Here is a 19,707-nt window from a genome sequence, read left to right on the forward strand (position 1 = left end):
ATAAAAAAATGTCCTCGTGTGTGACTAAAGATAAACCTTAGAACTTTCTATGATTTAGTTGTATTGCTTGATATATTTGTCTTTGCGCATAATATTATGATGATCGTAAACGAATTAAAAGTTCAAAATATAACTACTATTAATTTAGGACTTAGGAGTATAATAATAGTCTTGTCTATATAGCTCATTAATTTAATATTTATAATGTAATGAGGCATTTATGTGATGACATTGCTTCTTTATGGAAGAGATTATCCATACCATTTGCTAGAAATGTACACATGGACAAATGGATCCTATTTGAAAAAAAAAAATTATTCTCAACACAATCTCTCTCCTCCACCTAGTTTCTTTCTTCTGTAAGAAGTTTATATAATAGAAAAATATTTTAAAAAATCAATCGGGTTGTGAAAAATCGTAAATGCAAAAGCTGCATGAGAGAAGTAATAGAGAAAAAAAGAATATAGTGGGAGAGAATGGTTGATGAGGTGGCATTCAATCGGTTGGTCAAGGGCCCCTCGCCCCATCCCACCGCGTAAAACACGTGTATCAGACTGCCGTCACACAACTATTCTACTCCATTAATTTATTCAATTATTGCTATTACTCATTTATTTCCTTCCAACTAAATTGTTTCAAACAACTTAACTATTCTACTATTTTAATATTCGAATAAAATAACTAAATCACAGAGTCTCTCTTGTAACTTGTATGTTTAGAAAAAGAATCAAACATAATTTTTTTGGAGACGTTTGAATTCGACACATGTTTTAAAAAAGAATTTTATTAAAAATGAAGAACACAGTCACTTAACTCAAATGCAAAATTTTCGTCCCTTTCATGTTAAAAACTCCATCATTTCTCCGAAGTTTCCCATAAATTGTTGTCTTCGCTACGGTTAAAAGCTGTGTTACTCCAATTGAAGCAGCGGGTGGTGAATCCCCACTCTCCTCTTAATTACCTTCACTTCCTCTTTTGTCCATTTCATATCGTTTGTGGTGTTCGACTCTTTCACCTGATCATCACGCCGATTTCAATTTCAAGTATATCTCCGTTTCAATCTCATATACCTACTTTATTTTACGTGATCCAATTTTGCTCTACTTACTTGCTATCTTCGCTCAACTCTTGTCTTGTTCGAAGAATTTATCGATTTGGTTGATTTTGCGAGTCGTGATTGAGTTTTCCTCCAAGTAGGCAGGAGATTTTTTTCATTATTGTTGGGATTTGGTTGGTAAAGTCCACTGCTTTTCCCCTAATTTTGATTTTTAGGTGACCGTTAAATTCAGATTAAGATATTTTACAGTAGATGCTGGTTTTGTGCTTGTGATCTAACTCTCTCTCTCATGATTGCCATTATTCTTAATTTTTTTAATTATGGATGATTGCGGTCGTGATTAGTATATCCAGGTGATGCTTATTTTACTCTTCTTTGGCCACGCTGTCAAGTTCAGCCGATAATAATTAAATAAAATAAGAGAAGTTGTCTAGTAAGTACGTTTTGGATAATAATTAATCTTAATCTGCTGCTATAATTAGCGATCATTGTTTCAACAATATGCTAACTGAGACATTCCTCCCAAATCTCTTACCAGAATTTTGATGTATTTGAATTTGATCTGTTTCTGTTGCTGCTAATTATGGGGTAAGAGAAGCCACTCAACCTCCCTCCCCCAACCCTGAATCCTGATGCAAGGAATTGTATCTTCTTGTACATTCTCAATTTGATTTGGAGCTGCTGTTATCCTATTAATTCTTAATGTTTGGTTGTAATGAAGTGCGGTCTCATCTTATGATGTTGGATGTTTCAAAGATAACATCAATGATAGATCTTTTCAATTCCTAACTGTAGGTGTATGTCTTTTTCATATGAGTGTGTCATCCAGCTATCATAAAAGTTATGGTCTCTAATTAAGACAAAGTTTAATTTCTGAAGCCTAAAAATCGAGAAAAATGAAGGCTTTGGATATTTTAAGCATTCTTTTGAAAGGTTGACAGGTGTAGTTATTTTAGTATTTGGGATCCCTGAAGATTGCAGTACTGCTTCTATGCAGGAGATTGACTAGGACTGCTCGCAATATCAACCCACCAGATACTCGGTTGCAAATGAATCAACCCAAAATTAAGCGTAGAATTGGGAAGTATGAGGTCGGAAGAACAATTGGTGAGGGAACATTTGCTAAAGTTAAATTTGCCAGAAATTCCGAGACTGGAGATGCTGTGGCTCTCAAGATTCTTGACAAGGATGCCGTCCTAAAGCACAAAATGGCTGAACAGGTTACTTCTTATTTCATAACATTATTAGTCATGTTCTTCTACCTAGTATATCTGATTCACCTTGTAGTTATGCCTCTGTTACTGTAATTCCTTACAGTGAAATGGCCTCATCCATCTGGCTATGGATTGCTCTAACATATCTTCTAAAAATATTTGGCAGATTAAGCGTGAGATAGCAACGATGAAATTGATTAAACATCCCAATGTGGTTAGCATATATGAGGTCTCTCTCTCTCTCTCTCTCTCCTCCAAAATTTGGTTTCTGTTTAGTGCTTGTTTAGCTGCAAAAAGTTTCCAGGGAGACTCTGTTCTGTGTTTGAGAAAAATTGTATTTCTATCCATAAATATCCACACATGTCAGTCATTTGTTCAATCGGAAAAGATTTTTAATCTTATTCTGCCAAAATGTAGTATTTGCTGGAAACCTGTCGATTTAGTTCTAGCTGTGCTTACATCATCTCAGTTTCTTGATTGCGACTAGCTTTCAATTACTGAATATTCTTATATTTTACAACCTTTTTTCTTCAGGTGATGGCCAGCAAGACCAAGATATTTATCGTTTTGGAGTTTGTCACTGGCGGAGAGCTCTTTGACAAAATTGTAAGATGTGAACTTCCTTCAGCTCCTAGAACTTCACATGCACATGCACCAAGTGGAGATCAAACCTTCAGTTCCTAGAACTTTGATTCTGTCATTTTCTTGCAAAGATCTCATGACATAACTCTCATGTTTTAGTTGGAATACTGGCAGTTACTGTTTGTCGATTGTGTGGTTTGAATTTGAGATATGTGACTGTGAAGGTAAATCATGGAAGGATGCGAGAAGAAGAAGCCAGAAGGTATTTTCAGCAGCTTGTTAATGCTGTTGATTATTGCCATAGTAGGGGGGTCTTTCACAGAGATCTCAAGGTATTTGACTTGCTTTAAACTTTTCTATTGATGTTACTTTATTATGCTTATCTTGCATTGCAACTGCTGCAGCCAGAAAACCTACTGCTGGATGCTGCGGGGAACCTTAAAGTTTCTGATTTTGGATTAAGTGCTTTGTCTCAACAAGTCAGGGTATATCTCGGTCTAGTTTAAAAAACTTGCACTAGTCCAAATTGGCTTGCTTTATTTTGTTCACTTGTTTGACTGAATTTATTTATAAATTTTTAAATGAAATTTCTCAAACTGTTTGCCTAGATATATGGAGTGGTTCACTAAAAAAACTTCTTATTGTGAGAACTCTTGCACCGAACCTATAGAATAACTGAGCTGGACCTGTAAGTAATTCGCGATATTTGCTGAAGGTAGAGTCCAGTGCAGTTACTTTATTGGTTGTTTTTTTCAGTTACTTTGAAGATATTGTGCAAGAGTTCTCACAGTTTACATAAGTCACAATAAAAAAGTATACACATGTATGTGAACTCTTAAATAAGTACTATTCCTAAAACTCTGTTCATGGGCTACCTGTCAGTTTACATATTTAAGTTGAAACAGAATCAGTTTGGGATAAAATAAAAACTGTAAACATTATTTTGGCAGGATGATGGTTTGCTGCATACTACTTGTGGGACGCCAAACTATGTTGCTCCTGAGGTTGGTTACTGAATATGTACTTCATTTTCTTATTCTTCTTCTAGGATTTGATTGACGAGATTATGATCTTCTTAGGTCCTTAATGATCGAGGTTACAATGGAGCAACTGCAGACTTGTGGTCGTGTGGAGTCATACTGTTTGTGTTGCTCGCAGGTTACTTGCCTTTTGATGATTCTAATCTTATCAACCTATATAAAAAAGTGAGCACTTGAGATTTCCCCAGTGCAGTGTTAATCAGATATCTCATTTATATTAAATCTTTTAATGTTCTCAACCTCTATCGTATTACTTCCAGATATGTTCAGCTGAATTCACCTGTCCCCCTTGGATTTCCTTTGGTGCCATGAAATTGATAACTCGGATCCTGGAGCCAAATCCGGAGAAAGTAAGACTATTATCAATTGATGGAATACTAATTGTTAGAATTGTCATTATTGTTTTCTTAATTGTACTACCTATTGTGCTGTGACATTTTTCTCAATGAAATCCTGCATTTGTGTGCTTAATTTGAAATAAATGGTACACTTTTGTATGTGTAGAAATGTAAGGTCTATAACTTTTACATTTATGCAGCGCATTACGATTCCCGATATTTTGGAGGATGAATGGTTTAAAAAGGATTACAAGTCACCATCTTTTGATGAAAAGGAAGACGCAAATTTGGATGACGTGGAAGCTGTATTTAAGGATTCTGAGGTATTTCTTGCAAGCACATGGAATTATTCTTTAAACCCATAGGCCAAAATATATAGTTCTGGAAATGTCTCATATTCCTTTGCATACAGGAATATCATGTAACTGAGAAAAGGGAGGTGAAGCCAGCTGCCATGAATGCCTTTGAGTTGATTTCAATGTCAAAAGGTCTGGATCTTGGTAATCTATTTGATGAACAGGTACGAGTCCCTTTATCTTCTTCGTTTTCCAAGAATTATAGTTATTGATTACAGAAGTAGAGAAAAGAATTAGAGTGGAAACTTACCAGCCAATTTATCAAATAGCAGAGGTCTAAGAAGGCCTAAGTGGAGAACTAGATGTACTTAGGTGCTATAACTTCAGAAATCCTATAGTCGATGAGAGCTAGTTGTATTTGTTACAAAAATCACTGTTTAACCATATTTAGTTATTTCATTGCTGTATAGAATAATCCTATTAGCTTATCTGTATTAAAAACAAACTAAAATTCACAAGGGAGTGGCTAATGTCAAATGCTAACCCCTGGAAAATGACTGTTAATGACCTCATTATTGTTTAGGAAAGTAGTGGTAAAAGTTATTGTGGGTGTTCAAGCTCTTATTACATGGTGGAACTATTTTCTTACCTCATGCACTTTTGCTTTCCCTGGCACTCTGATTGCAGGGATTCAAGAGAGAAACGAGGTTTACATCTAAATCATCGGCAAAGGATATAATTAGTAAAATTGAAGAAGCTGCAAAACCTCTTGGTTTTGATGTCCAGAAGAAGAATTACAAGGTATATTGAGCCCTCAATGCAATTACACTTCTGCTGTATGTCCGGACCCATGATGTAATAAAGTTAGATTTGTTCTACACCATATGATCTCACGTGTTGGTCATCTTGGTAATAGTACTTCTCTTTCTCTGTCTCAGATGAGGCTTGAAAATTCAAAAGCTGGAAGAAAAGGCAATCTCAATATCGCCACGGAGGTATATATAGTATCTGATAAAAAAATTGTGACTCTTGAACCAAGTACTTGAGACTTTTTTGTAAATACAAGGTATAGTTAATTTTTATTGGGTGCTTTAATCAGGTTTTTCAAGTGGCCCCTTCTTTGCATATGGTTGAGGTTAGAAAAGCAAAGGGAGATACTTTGGAATTCCACAAGGTACTCCTACTTCTTTGGATGTTTTTGTCTAAACATCTTAATTTCTAACATGAATATATGGGCTTTTGCTGTCAGCCACATCCTAATTTCTAACATGAGTCACCCCCCATCCATTGTCTTTTCATTGTTGGAGATTTTAACTAAACTAAGTGATGCCATTGCTGCTTATGCAATCTTTATGGAATTCTCCCATCTAGGGATCTCATGGATCTAAGGAGAGAAATTTAAATAGGCCGTTGTTTACTTATTTGATACTCCCTCCGTCCCAGGGTGAGACGTATTCCTTTTTGGGTCGACCCCACTAACTTGATGCATTTCCTTCATTGGCCAAAAAAACAACACTGTATCTCTCTACTACTTTTTTCTCCCTTACTTTTTTCTCCCTCCTACTTTTTTCTCCCTTACTTTTTTCTCCCTCCTACTTTTTTCTCTATTCAACTATACTGAATAACACTACCTAAAATCATGTGCCCAAAAGAGGCGCTCCACTTACCGTGGGACGGAGGGAGTATAAATTAGTATGTGGTAACTGTGAACAAAAATATCACTTGATTGTCCATTCCATAGCAATATATCAATAATTGTAGTGCAGAAACTACATCATCTAGACTTTTCCTTTAACTTGGAACAAGAATATCAATACTGGGTGGAAAATCTTGTTTGTCGAAATTAAATAAAAGCTCGTGAAATCGGATCCTGAATTGGGGCAATATTATTTAGTGCCCATCATTGCTCTTCATTCTTGCATGCATTGTCATCTTCGTTACATATACGTGTGCATTTTACATGTAAAAGAAGTAGAGCCAGTGACTATATGGAATGTAATTAAGAGATGTATCATGCTCTATGCGCTCATTTCTGTCGTATTTATACATGCAGTTCTACAAGAACCTCTCCACCAGCCTTGAAGATGTGGTATGGAAATCCGAAGATGACGCCCCACACAAAAAGTAGCAGTGTTTCTCCGATGAAAAGCTGCAGCAGAAGTCTCTTATAAGTGTGTTGTTGTTTCTTCATTCTTGATTTCTCTCACCGGACATTTTTTGCACGGCTAGATATTTGAATGGAAGTGGTTTTGATGCTGTTATGAGACTTATGAGATGAGATGTGGCTTTTGATTAGGAAAATCCACTCTTAACTGTATATTAGGGACTCTCTTGATAAAATGGAAGTTCCAAAAAAGAGACATCATCTTTTAGTGCCAAATTTAATTCACAACTCATAACTATCAGAAACTACATGGAATATAAAAGTAACAGGTTTCTCCATTGTATTCACAGTATCTCCCAACATATTTCCAGATACACCAATAAAAAATAGTACATCTACTGTGTGTTTATTATTTATAAAACAGCTACCTCAATCTCCTATGAGGACTGAGCTGGTGATTCATAGCTCGAGCTGAGGCTCTTGGAGCAGCGGTGGATTTTTGGATTTCGAGGAGGGCGGCCAAGACCTCCGTCATGACTGGCCTGCTCCTGGGATCCGTGTCAGTGCAACGCAAGGCCACGGCCGCAGCCGCCTGCGCCCCCTTCTTAGAGTACTGCCCTCCCAGCCTTGAATCCATGATCCTCAACACCTTCCTAGTGTCCGTGAGGAACGGCTTCGTCCAGTCCACCAACGTCTCCTCCGCACCCCCGGCGTTCTCGTCCCCTGCCGCCCGTTTCCCAGATAGAAGCTCCAGCAGCACCACTCCAAAACTGTACACGTCGCTCTTGGGGTTCAAGTGGCCTGTGGCCACGTACTCGGGCGCAGCGTACCCCCTCGTGCCCACAACCCGGGTCGAAACGTGGGTCCTGTCCCCCTTGGGCCCCTCCCTCGCGAGGCCGAAATCCGACAGCTTGGCATTGAACTCCTGCATTGATCATAAGTACGTATTAGGTCGAATGCACACGCACAAGAGTGAGTCATTGAGTGAGATAAGAAGAGATGATGCACCGAGTCGAGAAGCACGTTGGACGCCTTGAGGTCTCGGTAGATGACATTGGCGTCGAGGCTGTGCAGGAAGGCCAGCCCCCTCGCCACGTCCACCGCGATCCTCATCCGAGTAGCCCACGGCATCAGCTGCACTCCCTCTGTCAATGGAAGACTTACTATTATTAGTACTTAAAATTAAACTAGCCATATATATATGCATTCTTGACCAACAAAACTCATCACTCACTTCTAAACAAGTGATTCTCTAAGCTCCCTTTTGGCATGTATTCATACACTAGAAGCTTCTTCTCTGCCTCCGAGCAATACCCAATCAACTTCACCAGATTCTCATGGTGCAGTAGCCCCAAATAGTTCACTTCTGCCTGCAAAAATCATCACTCATTATTAATGTCGCAATTGTTAGCAAGTTTTTTTTTTAAAAAAAAAAACACTAGAGAACTTAAAGCAGTGTATAAGTTTAATGAGTCACTCATCCTATGAATTTCTATCATAGTATTGAATATAAATCTGCACTGAAACCGTGACCCAGATATTACAAGAAAAAAATAAAAGAAAAAGAAAATAGTGATTAGGAATAGACATATTACAAGCCATTCTCGGTGGCCTTGAACGCTCTCGGGCTTGAGCTTCTTGACGGCAACGACGAGGCCGGTGCCGGGGCGGCAGGGGGCGAAGGTTTGGTCGTCAATCCAGCCTTTGAAGACGTAGCCGAAGCCGCCCTCGCCGAGGAGGCTGTCGGAGCGGAAGTTGCGAGTGGCATTCTTGAGATCACAGAAGGCGAAGGATTTGAGGTTGCTTTTCTCACCCAACAACATGCTGCTGCTGCATACCACTCCTGATTGCTTCTCCTCCGCGCCGCCGCCTGTCATCATCAATTCAAGACTCATTTCATTCAATCACAATTCACAACAACAACAACAAGTGCATATAAGTGTATAAATATTGATTGAGTTTTAAGTGTTAAGTGGTATAGTACCTGAGAATTGGCCAGAAGAAGCATGCGCAAGTTTAGCAGAGGATTTACCAAGGCAGAGACCCATAGTGAATGAAGAGATGGAGGAAAGGAGAGGGAGGCCATCCTCCACCCTTATTCACAAACACATGTTGTTTAGTCAAAGGATGAACAAAATCTACTTTGAAAATTGGTGACATTGTCTCTGCATTCTATGGTCCCACCTGGACTACTTTTTTTTTTATTAATGCAATTTACATTGTTTGACTGGGAATTCTCATTTTTCTAAGCATTGACCAATCTACTCTATCCTCAATTATCAACTACTAGTATAAAATACAAGTTTTTTTTAAGTCTGCAATTTTCTCCATCTGATCCAAATATAAAATTTTCAATCAAATTTTGATCTCATGTGGCTAGCACAAAAATTTATGTTGCTTAATCTGAATTATACTCCCTCTATCCTCATGCTAATATTTCTTTTCAGTATAGGATTCAAGAACAATTATTTTAAATGAGTTAAGTAAAAGAAGAATAAAGTAGAAAGGAAAAAAGTAGAAAGATGGAGAAAGAGATAAAGATTTTACAAAAAAGTTAATGACCCAACTACAGTGGGATAACCCAAAAAGAAATACGACTGAGCTACAAAGGGACAGAGGGAGTACTATATTAAACGATATTATTTTGACATCCTAATTTTTGAATTTGATGCGAATAATGTGTCTAACCGTATGTCTCGTAGATTTGTCGGGTTTGAAGGATGATCTGTCAAGAGAAATTTACACAGATTTTAAAATTTGTGATTTTCACCACCTTTCAAAAATCGTGAGAAATACTTTAATTCACCCAAAGTTTATAATTTTTCGTACCAATATTTCTCTGTCGGGTTTGAAGAATAACCTACTATAAAAAAATTGAGACAAATCTTTGAACTTTCAAAATTCATAGAAAATACAAGAATACAATATATATTTCGTGCTATCTCTTCACCGTCTATTTTATGTATCAAGGGTTAAATTGTCTCTGATTATAGGACTTACGATTTCATTTTATTCTACTATTTAACAGCTTAAACGAGATTTAGAAAAAAATAAGTAAAGAATGGATAGTTTATTTCGTAGATAAACATGAGAAATAATAGTAATTGACCTATCTCAATTTTTTCACCCTCGAGCAGTGTCAACTATACCAATTAATGAAATATTTAATGTATATACGACTTTGATTATATTGAACTGTTCTTCATAAATGTAAATTTCCAAATATAACATGTGCATATACTGATTATTATATGCAGTTTGGTTGCTGAGGCGGTGATATCATAAGAGTATATTTGTTTTTAAATTCCCTTTTGTAAAATGGATATTTCTATTTTTAGAGAACGTCAATATTGACCTAATTATTGATGTATCTGAATTATTTGAGGTGGTACGACTTTTTCCAATTATTTTTTAAAATAAAAATTCAGTTTTTTCTATTCGAACAATTTGTCTTAGGTCAAAAAAAAAAGTAGAGGGACGTCAAACTCTTTACATGGCAAAAATTCGGATTTACGGGTATCAATTTTAATTAAAAATTTAATCAAACTTCAACAAATTTAATTTAATGAAAAGTTAATTAATTAAGGATAAATAAATGCACTAAAAAATTAAAAATAAATAAATATTTAACGTATTAATTAATCAGTCCAGTTGTATTTTATTGTCAAAACGATGACGATTGTCTATGTTAAGAACATATCAATAATTAAATTCGCACCATCTTAATTTATTCTCTAAAAAAAATACATATAGATGTCGCTGACCAAAATCAAAATTGATTTGTCAAATATGTGATATAACAACTCTTTGAAGTTTCTCCATTTTGGTTGTCAGTTACGAATAAGGAAGCTTCAAATATATTTCTTGTTTGCTGTATACAAAAGAATTTGAATATTCTTAAAATCTCTTTAATTATAGGTTGACATAGACTCATTTGTCGCTTAAGAGGAAGTTGCATTTTCCTTTTGGAGAGTATATACCACTGCGACATATATATACTTTTCGAAAATTTATGTCCAAGAAAATTAGGCAAAAAGGATGCTTTATATAAATAGGTAGCTAGACAAACAAAAAATTATTTTCTGATGTGGCTATATTTAGCCAATTAATATTTTATGTTCCTCAATTGTTTGATTAGTTTACGTTGGGTGCTTAACTGCTTATTGAGTAATCATTTGTTCTTGTGCAATAATTTTGTTTAAAATCATAAAATTGATATACAAAACATTGTTCAAGCATGCTATAATTTTCTTAATTTCTCAATGTTGGATATTTATTTGTAATGTGAATGATTCTTGATGAGAATATGAGCACAATATTATAAATTGTTCTATATCATTAACTTGAGCACATTAGTTGTTATACTGTACATGTACTTTTAGAATTTTAGTTTATCTTTTACTTTGCATATTTAATTTTTTGTTTATTAATTTGTAACCCTCCGCTTTACATGTTTGGCTCATAAACCATAAAGATAAATTTATTTGAAAATGATTTGCACTTTCGAAATAACTAATGAAAATTTGTAGAAAAGAGCTATCACGATGTGACGAATATCTTTTCACTTAAACTAATTTTCTTTATGAATCTATAAGTTATTAGGATTTTATTTGATTTAGTTTAATTGGATTTTATTTATTTCTCTTGATATTTCTTTTATCTCACATATTATGAATATATAGTACTCCGTATGACTCATTGATCATAATTAAGAATGAAGAAATAAAATATTTTTATCATTCTCATTCATGGAAGAAACTGATTCCTTTCAGCTTCTTCTCAAAAAAACTACGCTCTTCAAATAATTTCTTCGATACATATATCAAATCCTTAACTATTACGTATCACGATCAAATTCCACTCCTTTTTTTTCAGAACACAAAAATATAAAATCAATCAATTAGCAGGAAATGAAAATTTATCATTAGTAATTAATATGAAAGCTATCCGCAGCCATAAGTCAACATTAAATCATAATGAAGTTTAATTTGCGAAGTTTTCCGTATTTGGACTGAGTCACGACGACTTTTTTAGTTCTAGTATTTCATAAATTTAGTTTTATTAACGAAAGAAAATCTAAAAAATTGTGTCACTGTCAATGAAAACGAATTTATAGAAAATTATGATGGTCATTTCAATGAATTCGATGAATCTAAATCAGAATTAAAATGGATATGACCCATTAGAGACATCCCTTCTTTGAATGATAGAAATAGAATAATCGCTAAAGATGTCCCACTTGCTTTATAATGCGAAAAATGCCCATACAATCGAGCTTGAAATGATCTACCTGTAATTTTGTTGTATTTTTGTTATTTTCTAAATTAAGTTTATCTTCTTTTCTGTACTGTTATCTAAGAATTAATAAATAATCAATCAGTAAATTAATCTAACATTTTCTTTATGCTTATAATTTTACAGTGTGTATCCCACCATCGTTTTTGAAAAGGAATTGTTCCTAAACATATGATTATTAAGTTAACATAAAAATCGCTATTTTTAACATTTTATTTTTTTCTTCAATTCTCAAAATCATCTTTTATAGCAAAGTTTCTTTTTTTTTCTTCTTCTTTCTTAATGGAATTTAATTTGGTATTTAATATTATAAATATTTTATCATCTATTTTAACAAAATATATTTAAAACGTGTAATAGGATTAGGTGATAATAAAATTTTTGGCTGATGTACATGTAAGTCGTAACTATGAATGGTACACAGTTATTCACTGCTATAAGTGAGAATATAATATTGTATACATTGTCAATTACAGCTGGTTAAGAAGTCTATTGCATATACTGATATTTTATTTTGGTCTAAAATACTATATTTAATAATTTTTATTCTAAACATAATAAATTGGCCTATTTTGGTCCTAAAAGTGACAGTCACATTAGTTTTGATGGTTAAAACTATTTTGATCCAACTAGTACCTCAAATATTATACTACCATAAAGTCAATTTTGGATTCATCAACAAATGGACATTTTACGATTTTGAGTGAATAGTTTTAGATTTGTTACTTTTTTTTGAGCGTTATGTGCTAAATAAATCAATAAATACAAAATCATAAATTCAATTAATTATATAAACGATCCATGCTTTGAATATAATCTCACATTTTCGATTTTGTGAGCTGCAATTGAGATGAGAAATAAACTACACTTGATATAAAATTCCCATCACTATTTTGGGAACTCAATTTTCACCACAATACAAAACTCAAAACCTGTTTATTTACAATGCAGAGTTGTTACATAAATTATTCAGACCACACATTCACCATTTCCTTCCAAATGAAAAGACAATTACAAATCAAGAAAACAAAAAAAATAGCAAGAAAATTAGATCTCAAGGCAACTGACACCAAACCAAAAAAAAAGGAGCCAATTCCACAACAAGTCACCACCAAATATTCCATCAAGGCAGCCTATCTCTCTACTGTTACATTCCCTGAAATATCGTCAGCTCGCTCGATCAAGCTCCTGCATCCGGCCCAGCTAGCGTAATCTGTTAAAACGAGAGCATCACAATGTGTTCCTTGTGACGAAAATTCAAGAAGGTGAAACTTACATTACAGTCAAATGCAAATCTTCTTGCAAGCATGATAGCTGCGTTTCTTTCTCTCTCCGATTCAAATGCTAATACGAAGGAATGTCCTGCTTTCGCCTGCCAGTATACGGCCTGTGCTGCAGCATTCCCACCGCCTCTAACTCCACATAGCTGAGCACACCAAGAAAATTTTGTCGAGATTGTTTACATCAAACTTCAACGAGGATTAGACAGATTGCTACTTCAAACTAAGAAGCAGTAGTCATTTGGTTGATTCATTTAGTCTTTGAAGGATATGATTATTTTGACTGTACATTTTGTTAAACTACTAAATAGTATTAAGAAAAAATATTTGGTTCTCGATGAGTTGAGACAAATGCCAGAAACACGAATCAAACAAGGGCGAGATGAATACCTGCATTGAATTGGAATAGTATTCTTTTACGAGTGTTGTCTTGGCTCGGCAAAGTTTCATTCTCATCTTACCAACATGCAGTACATGGATGGCGTGCGAGTCATGATCTGCCCCATTCATCTGGATGACGACTACCTGCAAGGCTTTTCATGGAAAACGTGAGCAGCTGTGGGAAAAGAGAGAGCATGCGCATTGTTGTCTGTTGAAGTAAAAGAACAATCCATCTTATCAACAATATGAAAGCCCAATATTTATATTTTTTTATAAGACATGCTATTCACAGACTACATAATTTGAGTATGTTTTTCTATAGAGCTACCAGGGAGCAATGAATTGGATGAGTACTAAGTATCATTTTTGGAACTTTCGGGTATATTGAAGTACTAAAATATTAAAATTCAAGAGTAGAAATGTTCCCGAAAGAGAGGCTACAGCCACCTCAGAAATCAAACAAACAAACAGCAGTTGACTACCAAATTTTTCAATGGAAATGCAGGAATTACATACATTGAACTCAGTGTCATGCCTTCTCACAAGTGCTTCTACATAGCTTCCCAATCCTGCAGCTGTAATCAGAAAACAAGGTAAGTTTCCAATAGTCGAAAATCGCCAAATTTTAAGAACACAAAAGGTAATACTGACAAACCAGGATCGACAGGTCCAGAGGTTGCGACTGTAGTTGTTTGATCATTAGCCGAAATTTCAGCTTGAAGCATTCGTCCAACATCACAAGGCTCGGGAGCATATACAGATTTGGTAGCTCCTATCATCGTAAAAAGCCAGTTATAATCAACAAACATCATAAAATTGCAAAGCATAATAATTTCGAGCCACCAATGCATAGAGTGGTAGTTGAAAAGTGTACATTAGAATAAATGCTAACAGAAAATCAAGTGCAACAGCAAGACACCGTGGTGAACATCTAGATATTTAGATAGTAAATTTTGCTTATAACAGCAACAATGACATCTTTACCTATTGGCAGATTCACTAATACAAATGATTTATTAAGGTGCAAACAAGGACGACAGCAAACAGTTAAGCAGAGCACATACCTGATATAAGCTCCTTCTTGCCACTCTCAGGCATTAAACGATACCATTGAATTGCACATTCCGAAAGTTCTGGAGCACTATCAGAACATTGATATATAAACAAAACTGAACCTAATGCCTCCGTGCCATCTATGTCATACAAATGGGGTGTGTTTTTACCGCCATTCCTGGTTATTGCGAGCTGCAAATAGTCAACCAAAAGAACATTTAAGAAGGGAATTTGTGTGCGTGGGTTGGCAAAGAGGTAGAGTGCTTGATGCCCGGAACAAAGGTTATGGGTTCAAGTCCACCATGGCACGGTCTTTAAAATTTATGTTCAGGTGCCAATCAAACAAATAGAAGGAAATTTGAAGGATACTTTAGAAATTTTAGACATTAAAGAATAAAATACTGACAAACAGAGGATTGGCAGAAGAATGTCATAATTCATTAATATGCAGAATACGCACTGGTAACTGCAAACTAAATATTGCACCTCATATATTCACTTAGCCCAAAACTTAAGACTCTTAGTTTTACTTTTGGAATTGGAATTGCTTGTGTGGCTCCATGCCTCCATTTCCTAATAAGGGACTCCTTAGCAAACCTTATATCCTAAAAGGTAAGAAGTCTTTTGCAATTTGAGGGTGATTACCCGTGCTGAATATTGTACTTGCAGTTTGTCTGTGTTTTATCACTGTGACTTTCCTTTTTTGTCACGGAAGGCAAGCTTTTTGTTTCGCAAGGATCTTAAGCATGAAAACGAACGAAATAGAAGCAAATTACAACCTATATGCACTAGAGTCGTACTTTACTTTCTTCTTTTACAGGCCCATGATTGGCACAACTTACCAAATTTAGCTACTACAGATAGTCATTAAATCTTCCTTCTAGCAGTAATATATTTTACCCAAATTGAGATGAGTTTAAGCCATCAAATTTTTGCATTAATGAACAAAACCCACCAATAGGCAAAACCAACAATTCCTAACTGATAACTAGAAATAGAACATACTATACAAAAGGATGTACTAAGATAAAAAGGTGAGATTTATAAAAAATACCTCCTTCTGAAGCTGTAGCGAATGCTTTGACTTTTCAGCAAGTTGGATCCTCAATGCTTGAAGCTCATGTTCCATATCCATGACCTGAAAAACAGGTATGTCTCCTGAGTGAGATACAGAGTACAGACATACACGCACGATATCTATGTTTAAAAAAAAAGTACTGATTCATAATCTAAAGTATATCTTCCCAAGAATATACTCCAAAAGCTAAATGCTTAAGTATTTAAACCATGTGACTGCTATAATATTAAATGTCTTATAGATTATGATATAATATTTGAATTCTATAGATTATAGGAATAACACCATGATTCTTTTTAAATTATACTTCTTGATTGGTGCTGAGCTAACTATAGTATTGTATTGACTACTGACTGAAACTCCATGATAGCAAGAATAAATGAAACAGATGTAATACCCTACTAGGTTGATGTAGCATTTTTATTCGTCTAGCCTCTTGAACCTCCTTCATCAATTCATCCAAGTCCTGGTCATGGAAAAAGAAAATAGACAGCACAAATCAATGACGCTACTTTGGGATTTATAATAGAGTATGATATCTTGTAAAAGCTAACGATATGAACTTCTACAGGTCAGCTTTTCGTATTTTTTGATATGCAAACACGTTAAATTACTTCTCAAGTCTCAACAAACATCTAATGCTTAACAGTGGGACTCCACTATCACTATGCATGCTTACAGAAGTGTGAGCAAAAGGCTATCACAGAAGTCGTACAATTCATGAATAACAGTATACCCCAAGTTATGCTTATGCACTGAAAAAAGCCATCTTCACCTCTTATTACATGCATATATAAACCACAAGTTGGAGAATTCGTTCAAGAACATAAATAAGACACCTAGCTGTTAGGAAAGATCTAATAGAAAAGTCTTGTTGTAAGTTCATTTCGGTTGAATGAATACTCATTGAAGATTTAAAGCACCATAACAGAAGTACAAAGCCACACATATAGCTGTTTTTTTAAATCTAGGACGAAGAATATCTATTGGAACCTGTTTCCCTGAAGCTCGTGACATTCGCTCATGTTCCTGAAGAGCCTCTTCTACTCGCTGGACTGCTTTTCTAGCATTCTCAATTTCAGCCAGTGCAAAAGCTCTCTCTTCATCAACAAGTTTCTTAGCATCGTTAGAAGCCTAAAAATGATACTTTTCAGCTTTTCTCCTTTGGTAATGGAAACAAACAAGTTCATTATAGAACAAACATATACAGCAATTCCACCTGTTTCAAAAAAGTTGCAAGCTTTTTTACTTCTGCCTTCTCTTGAATGAGCTCTCCTTCTCTCTGAGTTAAATGAACTGCTAAAGCTTCAACCTATAAAAATTAAAAAAATCAACAAATGGGACCATTGAGGAAGACACGTATGATATAATTGCATCTAAGTAAGGTAGATAGAAGACAGTAAAGGACCAATATAGAAGCAATCATTTGGAGATTGAGAATAACCAACCATAGCTATAGCTTCTTCCACATCATCTTTGTTTGAGCCAGCTACGCGCCCTCTCAGTGCTTCAAGTGTGTCCCTGAGTTTCTTTAGAAGTACATGTTTCTCTAGTGTGACTGCCTCTTTGAGCCTAGCCTGGAAGCCAGAAGCAACCAACTTTACAATACTTGACATCAATTTAAAGACAGAATCACAGTTTTGAACTTGGAAGTACTAAAATGAAACACGGATATATGATATGCCTTTGACAGAGAGCCGCTTAAAGAGCAGACAATTCAAAACATAGATTACAAAGTAAAACCAGTTCAAACAAGAGGGGACCTCATCAGATAGCTTTGCAGCAGCAGCCAAACCCTTCTCAAATTTGCTAGCAAGGTCGCGCACTGAGAGGCGTTTCTGCTGCTCCAGCAATAGGGCAGTCTCTCGTGCAACCATGTCTTTCATAGAGGACATCTCAGCGTCTTCTTTCACCTCTACGATTTGATTGTTGGCACCAATTTTATAATGTGGAAAGCGACTTGTGGCAAAAAACACATCAGTAGAAACTGGAGAGACTGCATCCTTTTGCGTTGCATAGCTATAATCATGGGTTAACCTCGTCATGATTGAATTTTCCTAAATGCAGCAAAGAGAACACAGTTTCAGCAGTAATACAGTATCTTGGTAATTATAAAGGAACTTCACTAGATACTTGCTCCCAATAGTAGGGAATGCATTTAGAATTATATATTGAACTTTTATACCTCAGGTTAACCAAACACGAACACATTAACCAATAACCAGTCAATCTAAAACTTGAGAGCAAAATGTAAACCCGCACAAAATGAGAAAAGCAAAGAGTCTTACAAGCAATTCAAATGACACACACACACACACACATATACATATATTTAGGCTTTTCAAGATTAATTCTTTTCTTTGTTTTGCTGTGTTTTTTCTTAACCAGGCTGATTCTATCTTATGTACTCCTAGTATTTTACACCTACAGGCTACAGCACATGAATGCAAACATTAATCTGAATTCTGACACGATTTTCAATTCAACCATACAAAAAATAGAGAAGAAGGCCCAAAAGAAAAAAAAAATTAAGGTAAAGGAAAAACTAACAACCGAAATATACTACTCCTATTCACTGTATAACATCAACTACATCCAATTGCTGATATAGAACTCAAATGTGATGATCAGTCCCCAAAAATACAAAAAAAAAAGAGCAAAATCGTTCAATGTAGACAGCAAATAAAGCTCACGTTGCAGAGCGTTGAAACCATTAAAAAATTGTCCAATTCTAGAAGGACATGAGAAAGAAAATGATGTTGATTCTGAATAAGCAAATAAAAAGGAGACTGAACACGGATGCTAATTAGCAAAGGTAGACTAAAACAATGCTAGAATTTACCCACAGATCATGTCAGTAGAAGAAACTGGAGAGGATGTTTGACCCCAAAAAGTAGAAATAAACAACAGCTTTGGTGTTTAAATAGCAGCAGTTTTTGAATGTAGATAGAAAAAGAGTAGTATGAATGTAGGAAGGAAGGGGCAGAGAACTGAGAGAAGAAAGAAAAAGGCAGTTTGAAATAAATGGCCTTCTTGTTTGCTTTTTTAAAAGCTATTGAAACAAAGAAAAAGCCGCCCTAATTATACAAACATATGTTGACATATATATACTGCCACCGGAAAAGCTTACCCATCAACCAAAAATTTGATCTTTGTTCAATAATCAACTACTAAAATGTATACATATGTGATACTGATGATGCTGATGAAGGAAAGTTGAAATTTTTTCTTGGTTAGGAGTGTTTCAAGATTCCAAAAGATAACGAGAATAAATTAAAATTATAGTTAGTCAACTATACGATAGGGACAAAATGAGTTTTTATTTCTCTTTTTACTAGAATTTAAATTACTATTGAATTTGTGATTGATATTTGTGGTTGCTTGAAATCCCCTCATTTGTCGTGCAAGCATAATATTTTGATTACTTTAATATATGCATCTTATTTTATTGTAAATATTTTGTTTGTAGAGTACGTGTACAAAATATAGATTGAAATTGAAAGATACTAGGTTTTAAAAGCGATGAAAAAATGGGATGATTTGCTCTATAATTATTATGTATTCTGTTACTATAGTTGGATATCTGTATTTGATTGTATTATATATTGGTGAGTGGATAGCATGGAGTATTAAAATTTCATGTAGTTTTATCAAATAAAAGATAAAATCATTTAGTTGACATATAGAGCCTTAGGGAGGGTACATTCATTTATTTTGCACGTTGAAAGATTTAATACTATAAAAGATGTATGAAAAATATGCTAGACTTTGAAATATAAATACTACTACTAATGTAGGGATTGAATCATAATCACATTCCAAATCATAATTGAGGGACTGAATCAATTTGTAGCCATTGGCTTCGTTAAGTTAGATTTTGAATATATCTAATACGTTGCTTAATATTCTTAATCAGAAAAATAATTGCGAATCAAATACCGCGGCTATATTAACCTATAATTGCTAAACAAATACTGCGAGGTATTAAA

At 34.9% G+C, this 19,707-nt stretch overlaps 3 protein-coding genes across 7 annotated transcripts; 1 reads left to right on the plus strand and 2 right to left on the minus strand.

Annotated features, from left to right (window-relative positions):
* Window positions 1-783: 783 nt before the first annotated feature.
* Window positions 784-6,788, plus strand: LOC125191350 (CBL-interacting serine/threonine-protein kinase 3-like). 3 transcript variants are annotated; one of them, XM_048088893.1, is made up of 15 exons: window positions 784-1,043; window positions 2,055-2,277; window positions 2,438-2,500; window positions 2,806-2,877; window positions 3,078-3,185; window positions 3,258-3,338; window positions 3,804-3,857; window positions 3,933-4,058; window positions 4,154-4,243; window positions 4,432-4,554; window positions 4,644-4,751; window positions 5,215-5,328; window positions 5,466-5,522; window positions 5,627-5,701; window positions 6,581-6,788. In XM_048088893.1, the coding sequence occupies exons 2-15, from the start codon at window positions 2,107-2,109 to the stop codon at window positions 6,653-6,655; spliced, it is 1,317 nt and encodes a 438-aa protein (XP_047944850.1). In that variant the 5' UTR covers window positions 784-1,043; window positions 2,055-2,106; the 3' UTR covers window positions 6,656-6,788. The 3 variants fall into 3 exon arrangements, with proteins under 3 accessions (XP_047944850.1, XP_047944851.1, XP_047944848.1); XM_048088894.1 differs by lacking the exon at window positions 784-1,043 and adding an exon at window positions 1,124-1,234; XM_048088891.1 differs by lacking the exon at window positions 784-1,043 and adding an exon at window positions 1,517-1,645.
* Window positions 6,789-6,948: 160 nt separating this feature from the next.
* On the minus strand, window positions 6,949-8,775 carry LOC125191351 (probable serine/threonine-protein kinase PBL3). The gene is made up of 5 exons (XM_048088895.1): window positions 8,616-8,775; window positions 8,227-8,501; window positions 7,866-8,001; window positions 7,640-7,776; window positions 6,949-7,556 (listed from the first exon to the last, which is right to left on the minus strand). Exons 1-5 carry the CDS (start codon window positions 8,677-8,679, stop codon window positions 7,056-7,058), a joined length of 1,113 nt encoding a protein of 370 aa, XP_047944852.1. The 5' UTR covers window positions 8,680-8,775; the 3' UTR covers window positions 6,949-7,055.
* Window positions 8,776-12,777: 4,002 nt separating this feature from the next.
* On the minus strand, window positions 12,778-18,964 carry LOC125186392 (stomatal closure-related actin-binding protein 1-like). 3 transcript variants are annotated; one of them, XM_048082746.1, is made up of 13 exons: window positions 18,849-18,964; window positions 17,482-17,775; window positions 17,167-17,295; window positions 16,938-17,030; window positions 16,712-16,852; window positions 16,116-16,184; window positions 15,695-15,778; window positions 14,652-14,832; window positions 14,243-14,359; window positions 14,104-14,162; window positions 13,597-13,731; window positions 13,203-13,352; window positions 12,778-13,139 (listed from the first exon to the last, which is right to left on the minus strand). In XM_048082746.1, the coding sequence occupies exons 2-13, from the start codon at window positions 17,761-17,763 to the stop codon at window positions 13,107-13,109; spliced, it is 1,473 nt and encodes a 490-aa protein (XP_047938703.1). In that variant the 5' UTR covers window positions 17,764-17,775; window positions 18,849-18,964; the 3' UTR covers window positions 12,778-13,106. The 3 variants fall into 3 exon arrangements, with proteins under 3 accessions (XP_047938703.1, XP_047938702.1, XP_047938701.1); XM_048082745.1 differs by lacking the exon at window positions 18,849-18,964 and adding an exon at window positions 18,565-18,762; XM_048082744.1 differs by lacking the exon at window positions 18,849-18,964 and adding an exon at window positions 18,561-18,761.
* Window positions 18,965-19,707: the final 743 nt, after the last annotated feature.

This window comes from Salvia hispanica, chromosome 5 (genome assembly GCF_023119035.1).
Source record: "Salvia hispanica cultivar TCC Black 2014 chromosome 5, UniMelb_Shisp_WGS_1.0, whole genome shotgun sequence".
Taxonomy (NCBI): domain Eukaryota; kingdom Viridiplantae; phylum Streptophyta; class Magnoliopsida; order Lamiales; family Lamiaceae; genus Salvia; species Salvia hispanica.

Excerpts from the sequence above, each read along its gene's own strand:
- LOC125191350 (XM_048088891.1), top strand. Across the intron at positions 3,339-3,803 it reads CTTTGTCTCAACAAGTCAGG|GATGATGGTTTGCTGCATAC; the intron begins GTATATCTCGGT and ends TTATTTTGGCAG. Across the intron at positions 5,523-5,626 it reads ATCTCAATATCGCCACGGAG|GTTTTTCAAGTGGCCCCTTC; the intron begins GTATATATAGTA and ends TGCTTTAATCAG.
- LOC125191351 (XM_048088895.1), bottom strand. The coding sequence starts at position 8,679 with ATGGGTCTCTGCCTTGGTAAATCCTCTGCTAAACTTGCGCATGCTTCT. Across the intron at positions 7,777-7,865 it reads AGAGAATCACTTGTTTAGAA|AGGGAGTGCAGCTGATGCCG; the intron begins GTGAGTGATGAG and ends TTCCATTGACAG. Across the intron at positions 7,557-7,639 it reads CCAACGTGCTTCTCGACTCG|GAGTTCAATGCCAAGCTGTC; the intron begins GTGCATCATCTC and ends TGATCAATGCAG.
- LOC125186392 (XM_048082746.1), bottom strand. The coding sequence starts at position 17,763 with ATGACGAGGTTAACCCATGATTATAGCTATGCAACGCAAAAGGATGCA. Across the intron at positions 15,779-16,115 it reads TGCTACATCAACCTAGTAGG|GTCATGGATATGGAACATGA; the intron begins GTATTACATCTG and ends CCTGTTTTTCAG. Across the intron at positions 13,732-14,103 it reads GGCATGACACTGAGTTCAAT|GTAGTCGTCATCCAGATGAA; the intron begins GTATGTAATTCC and ends AAAGCCTTGCAG.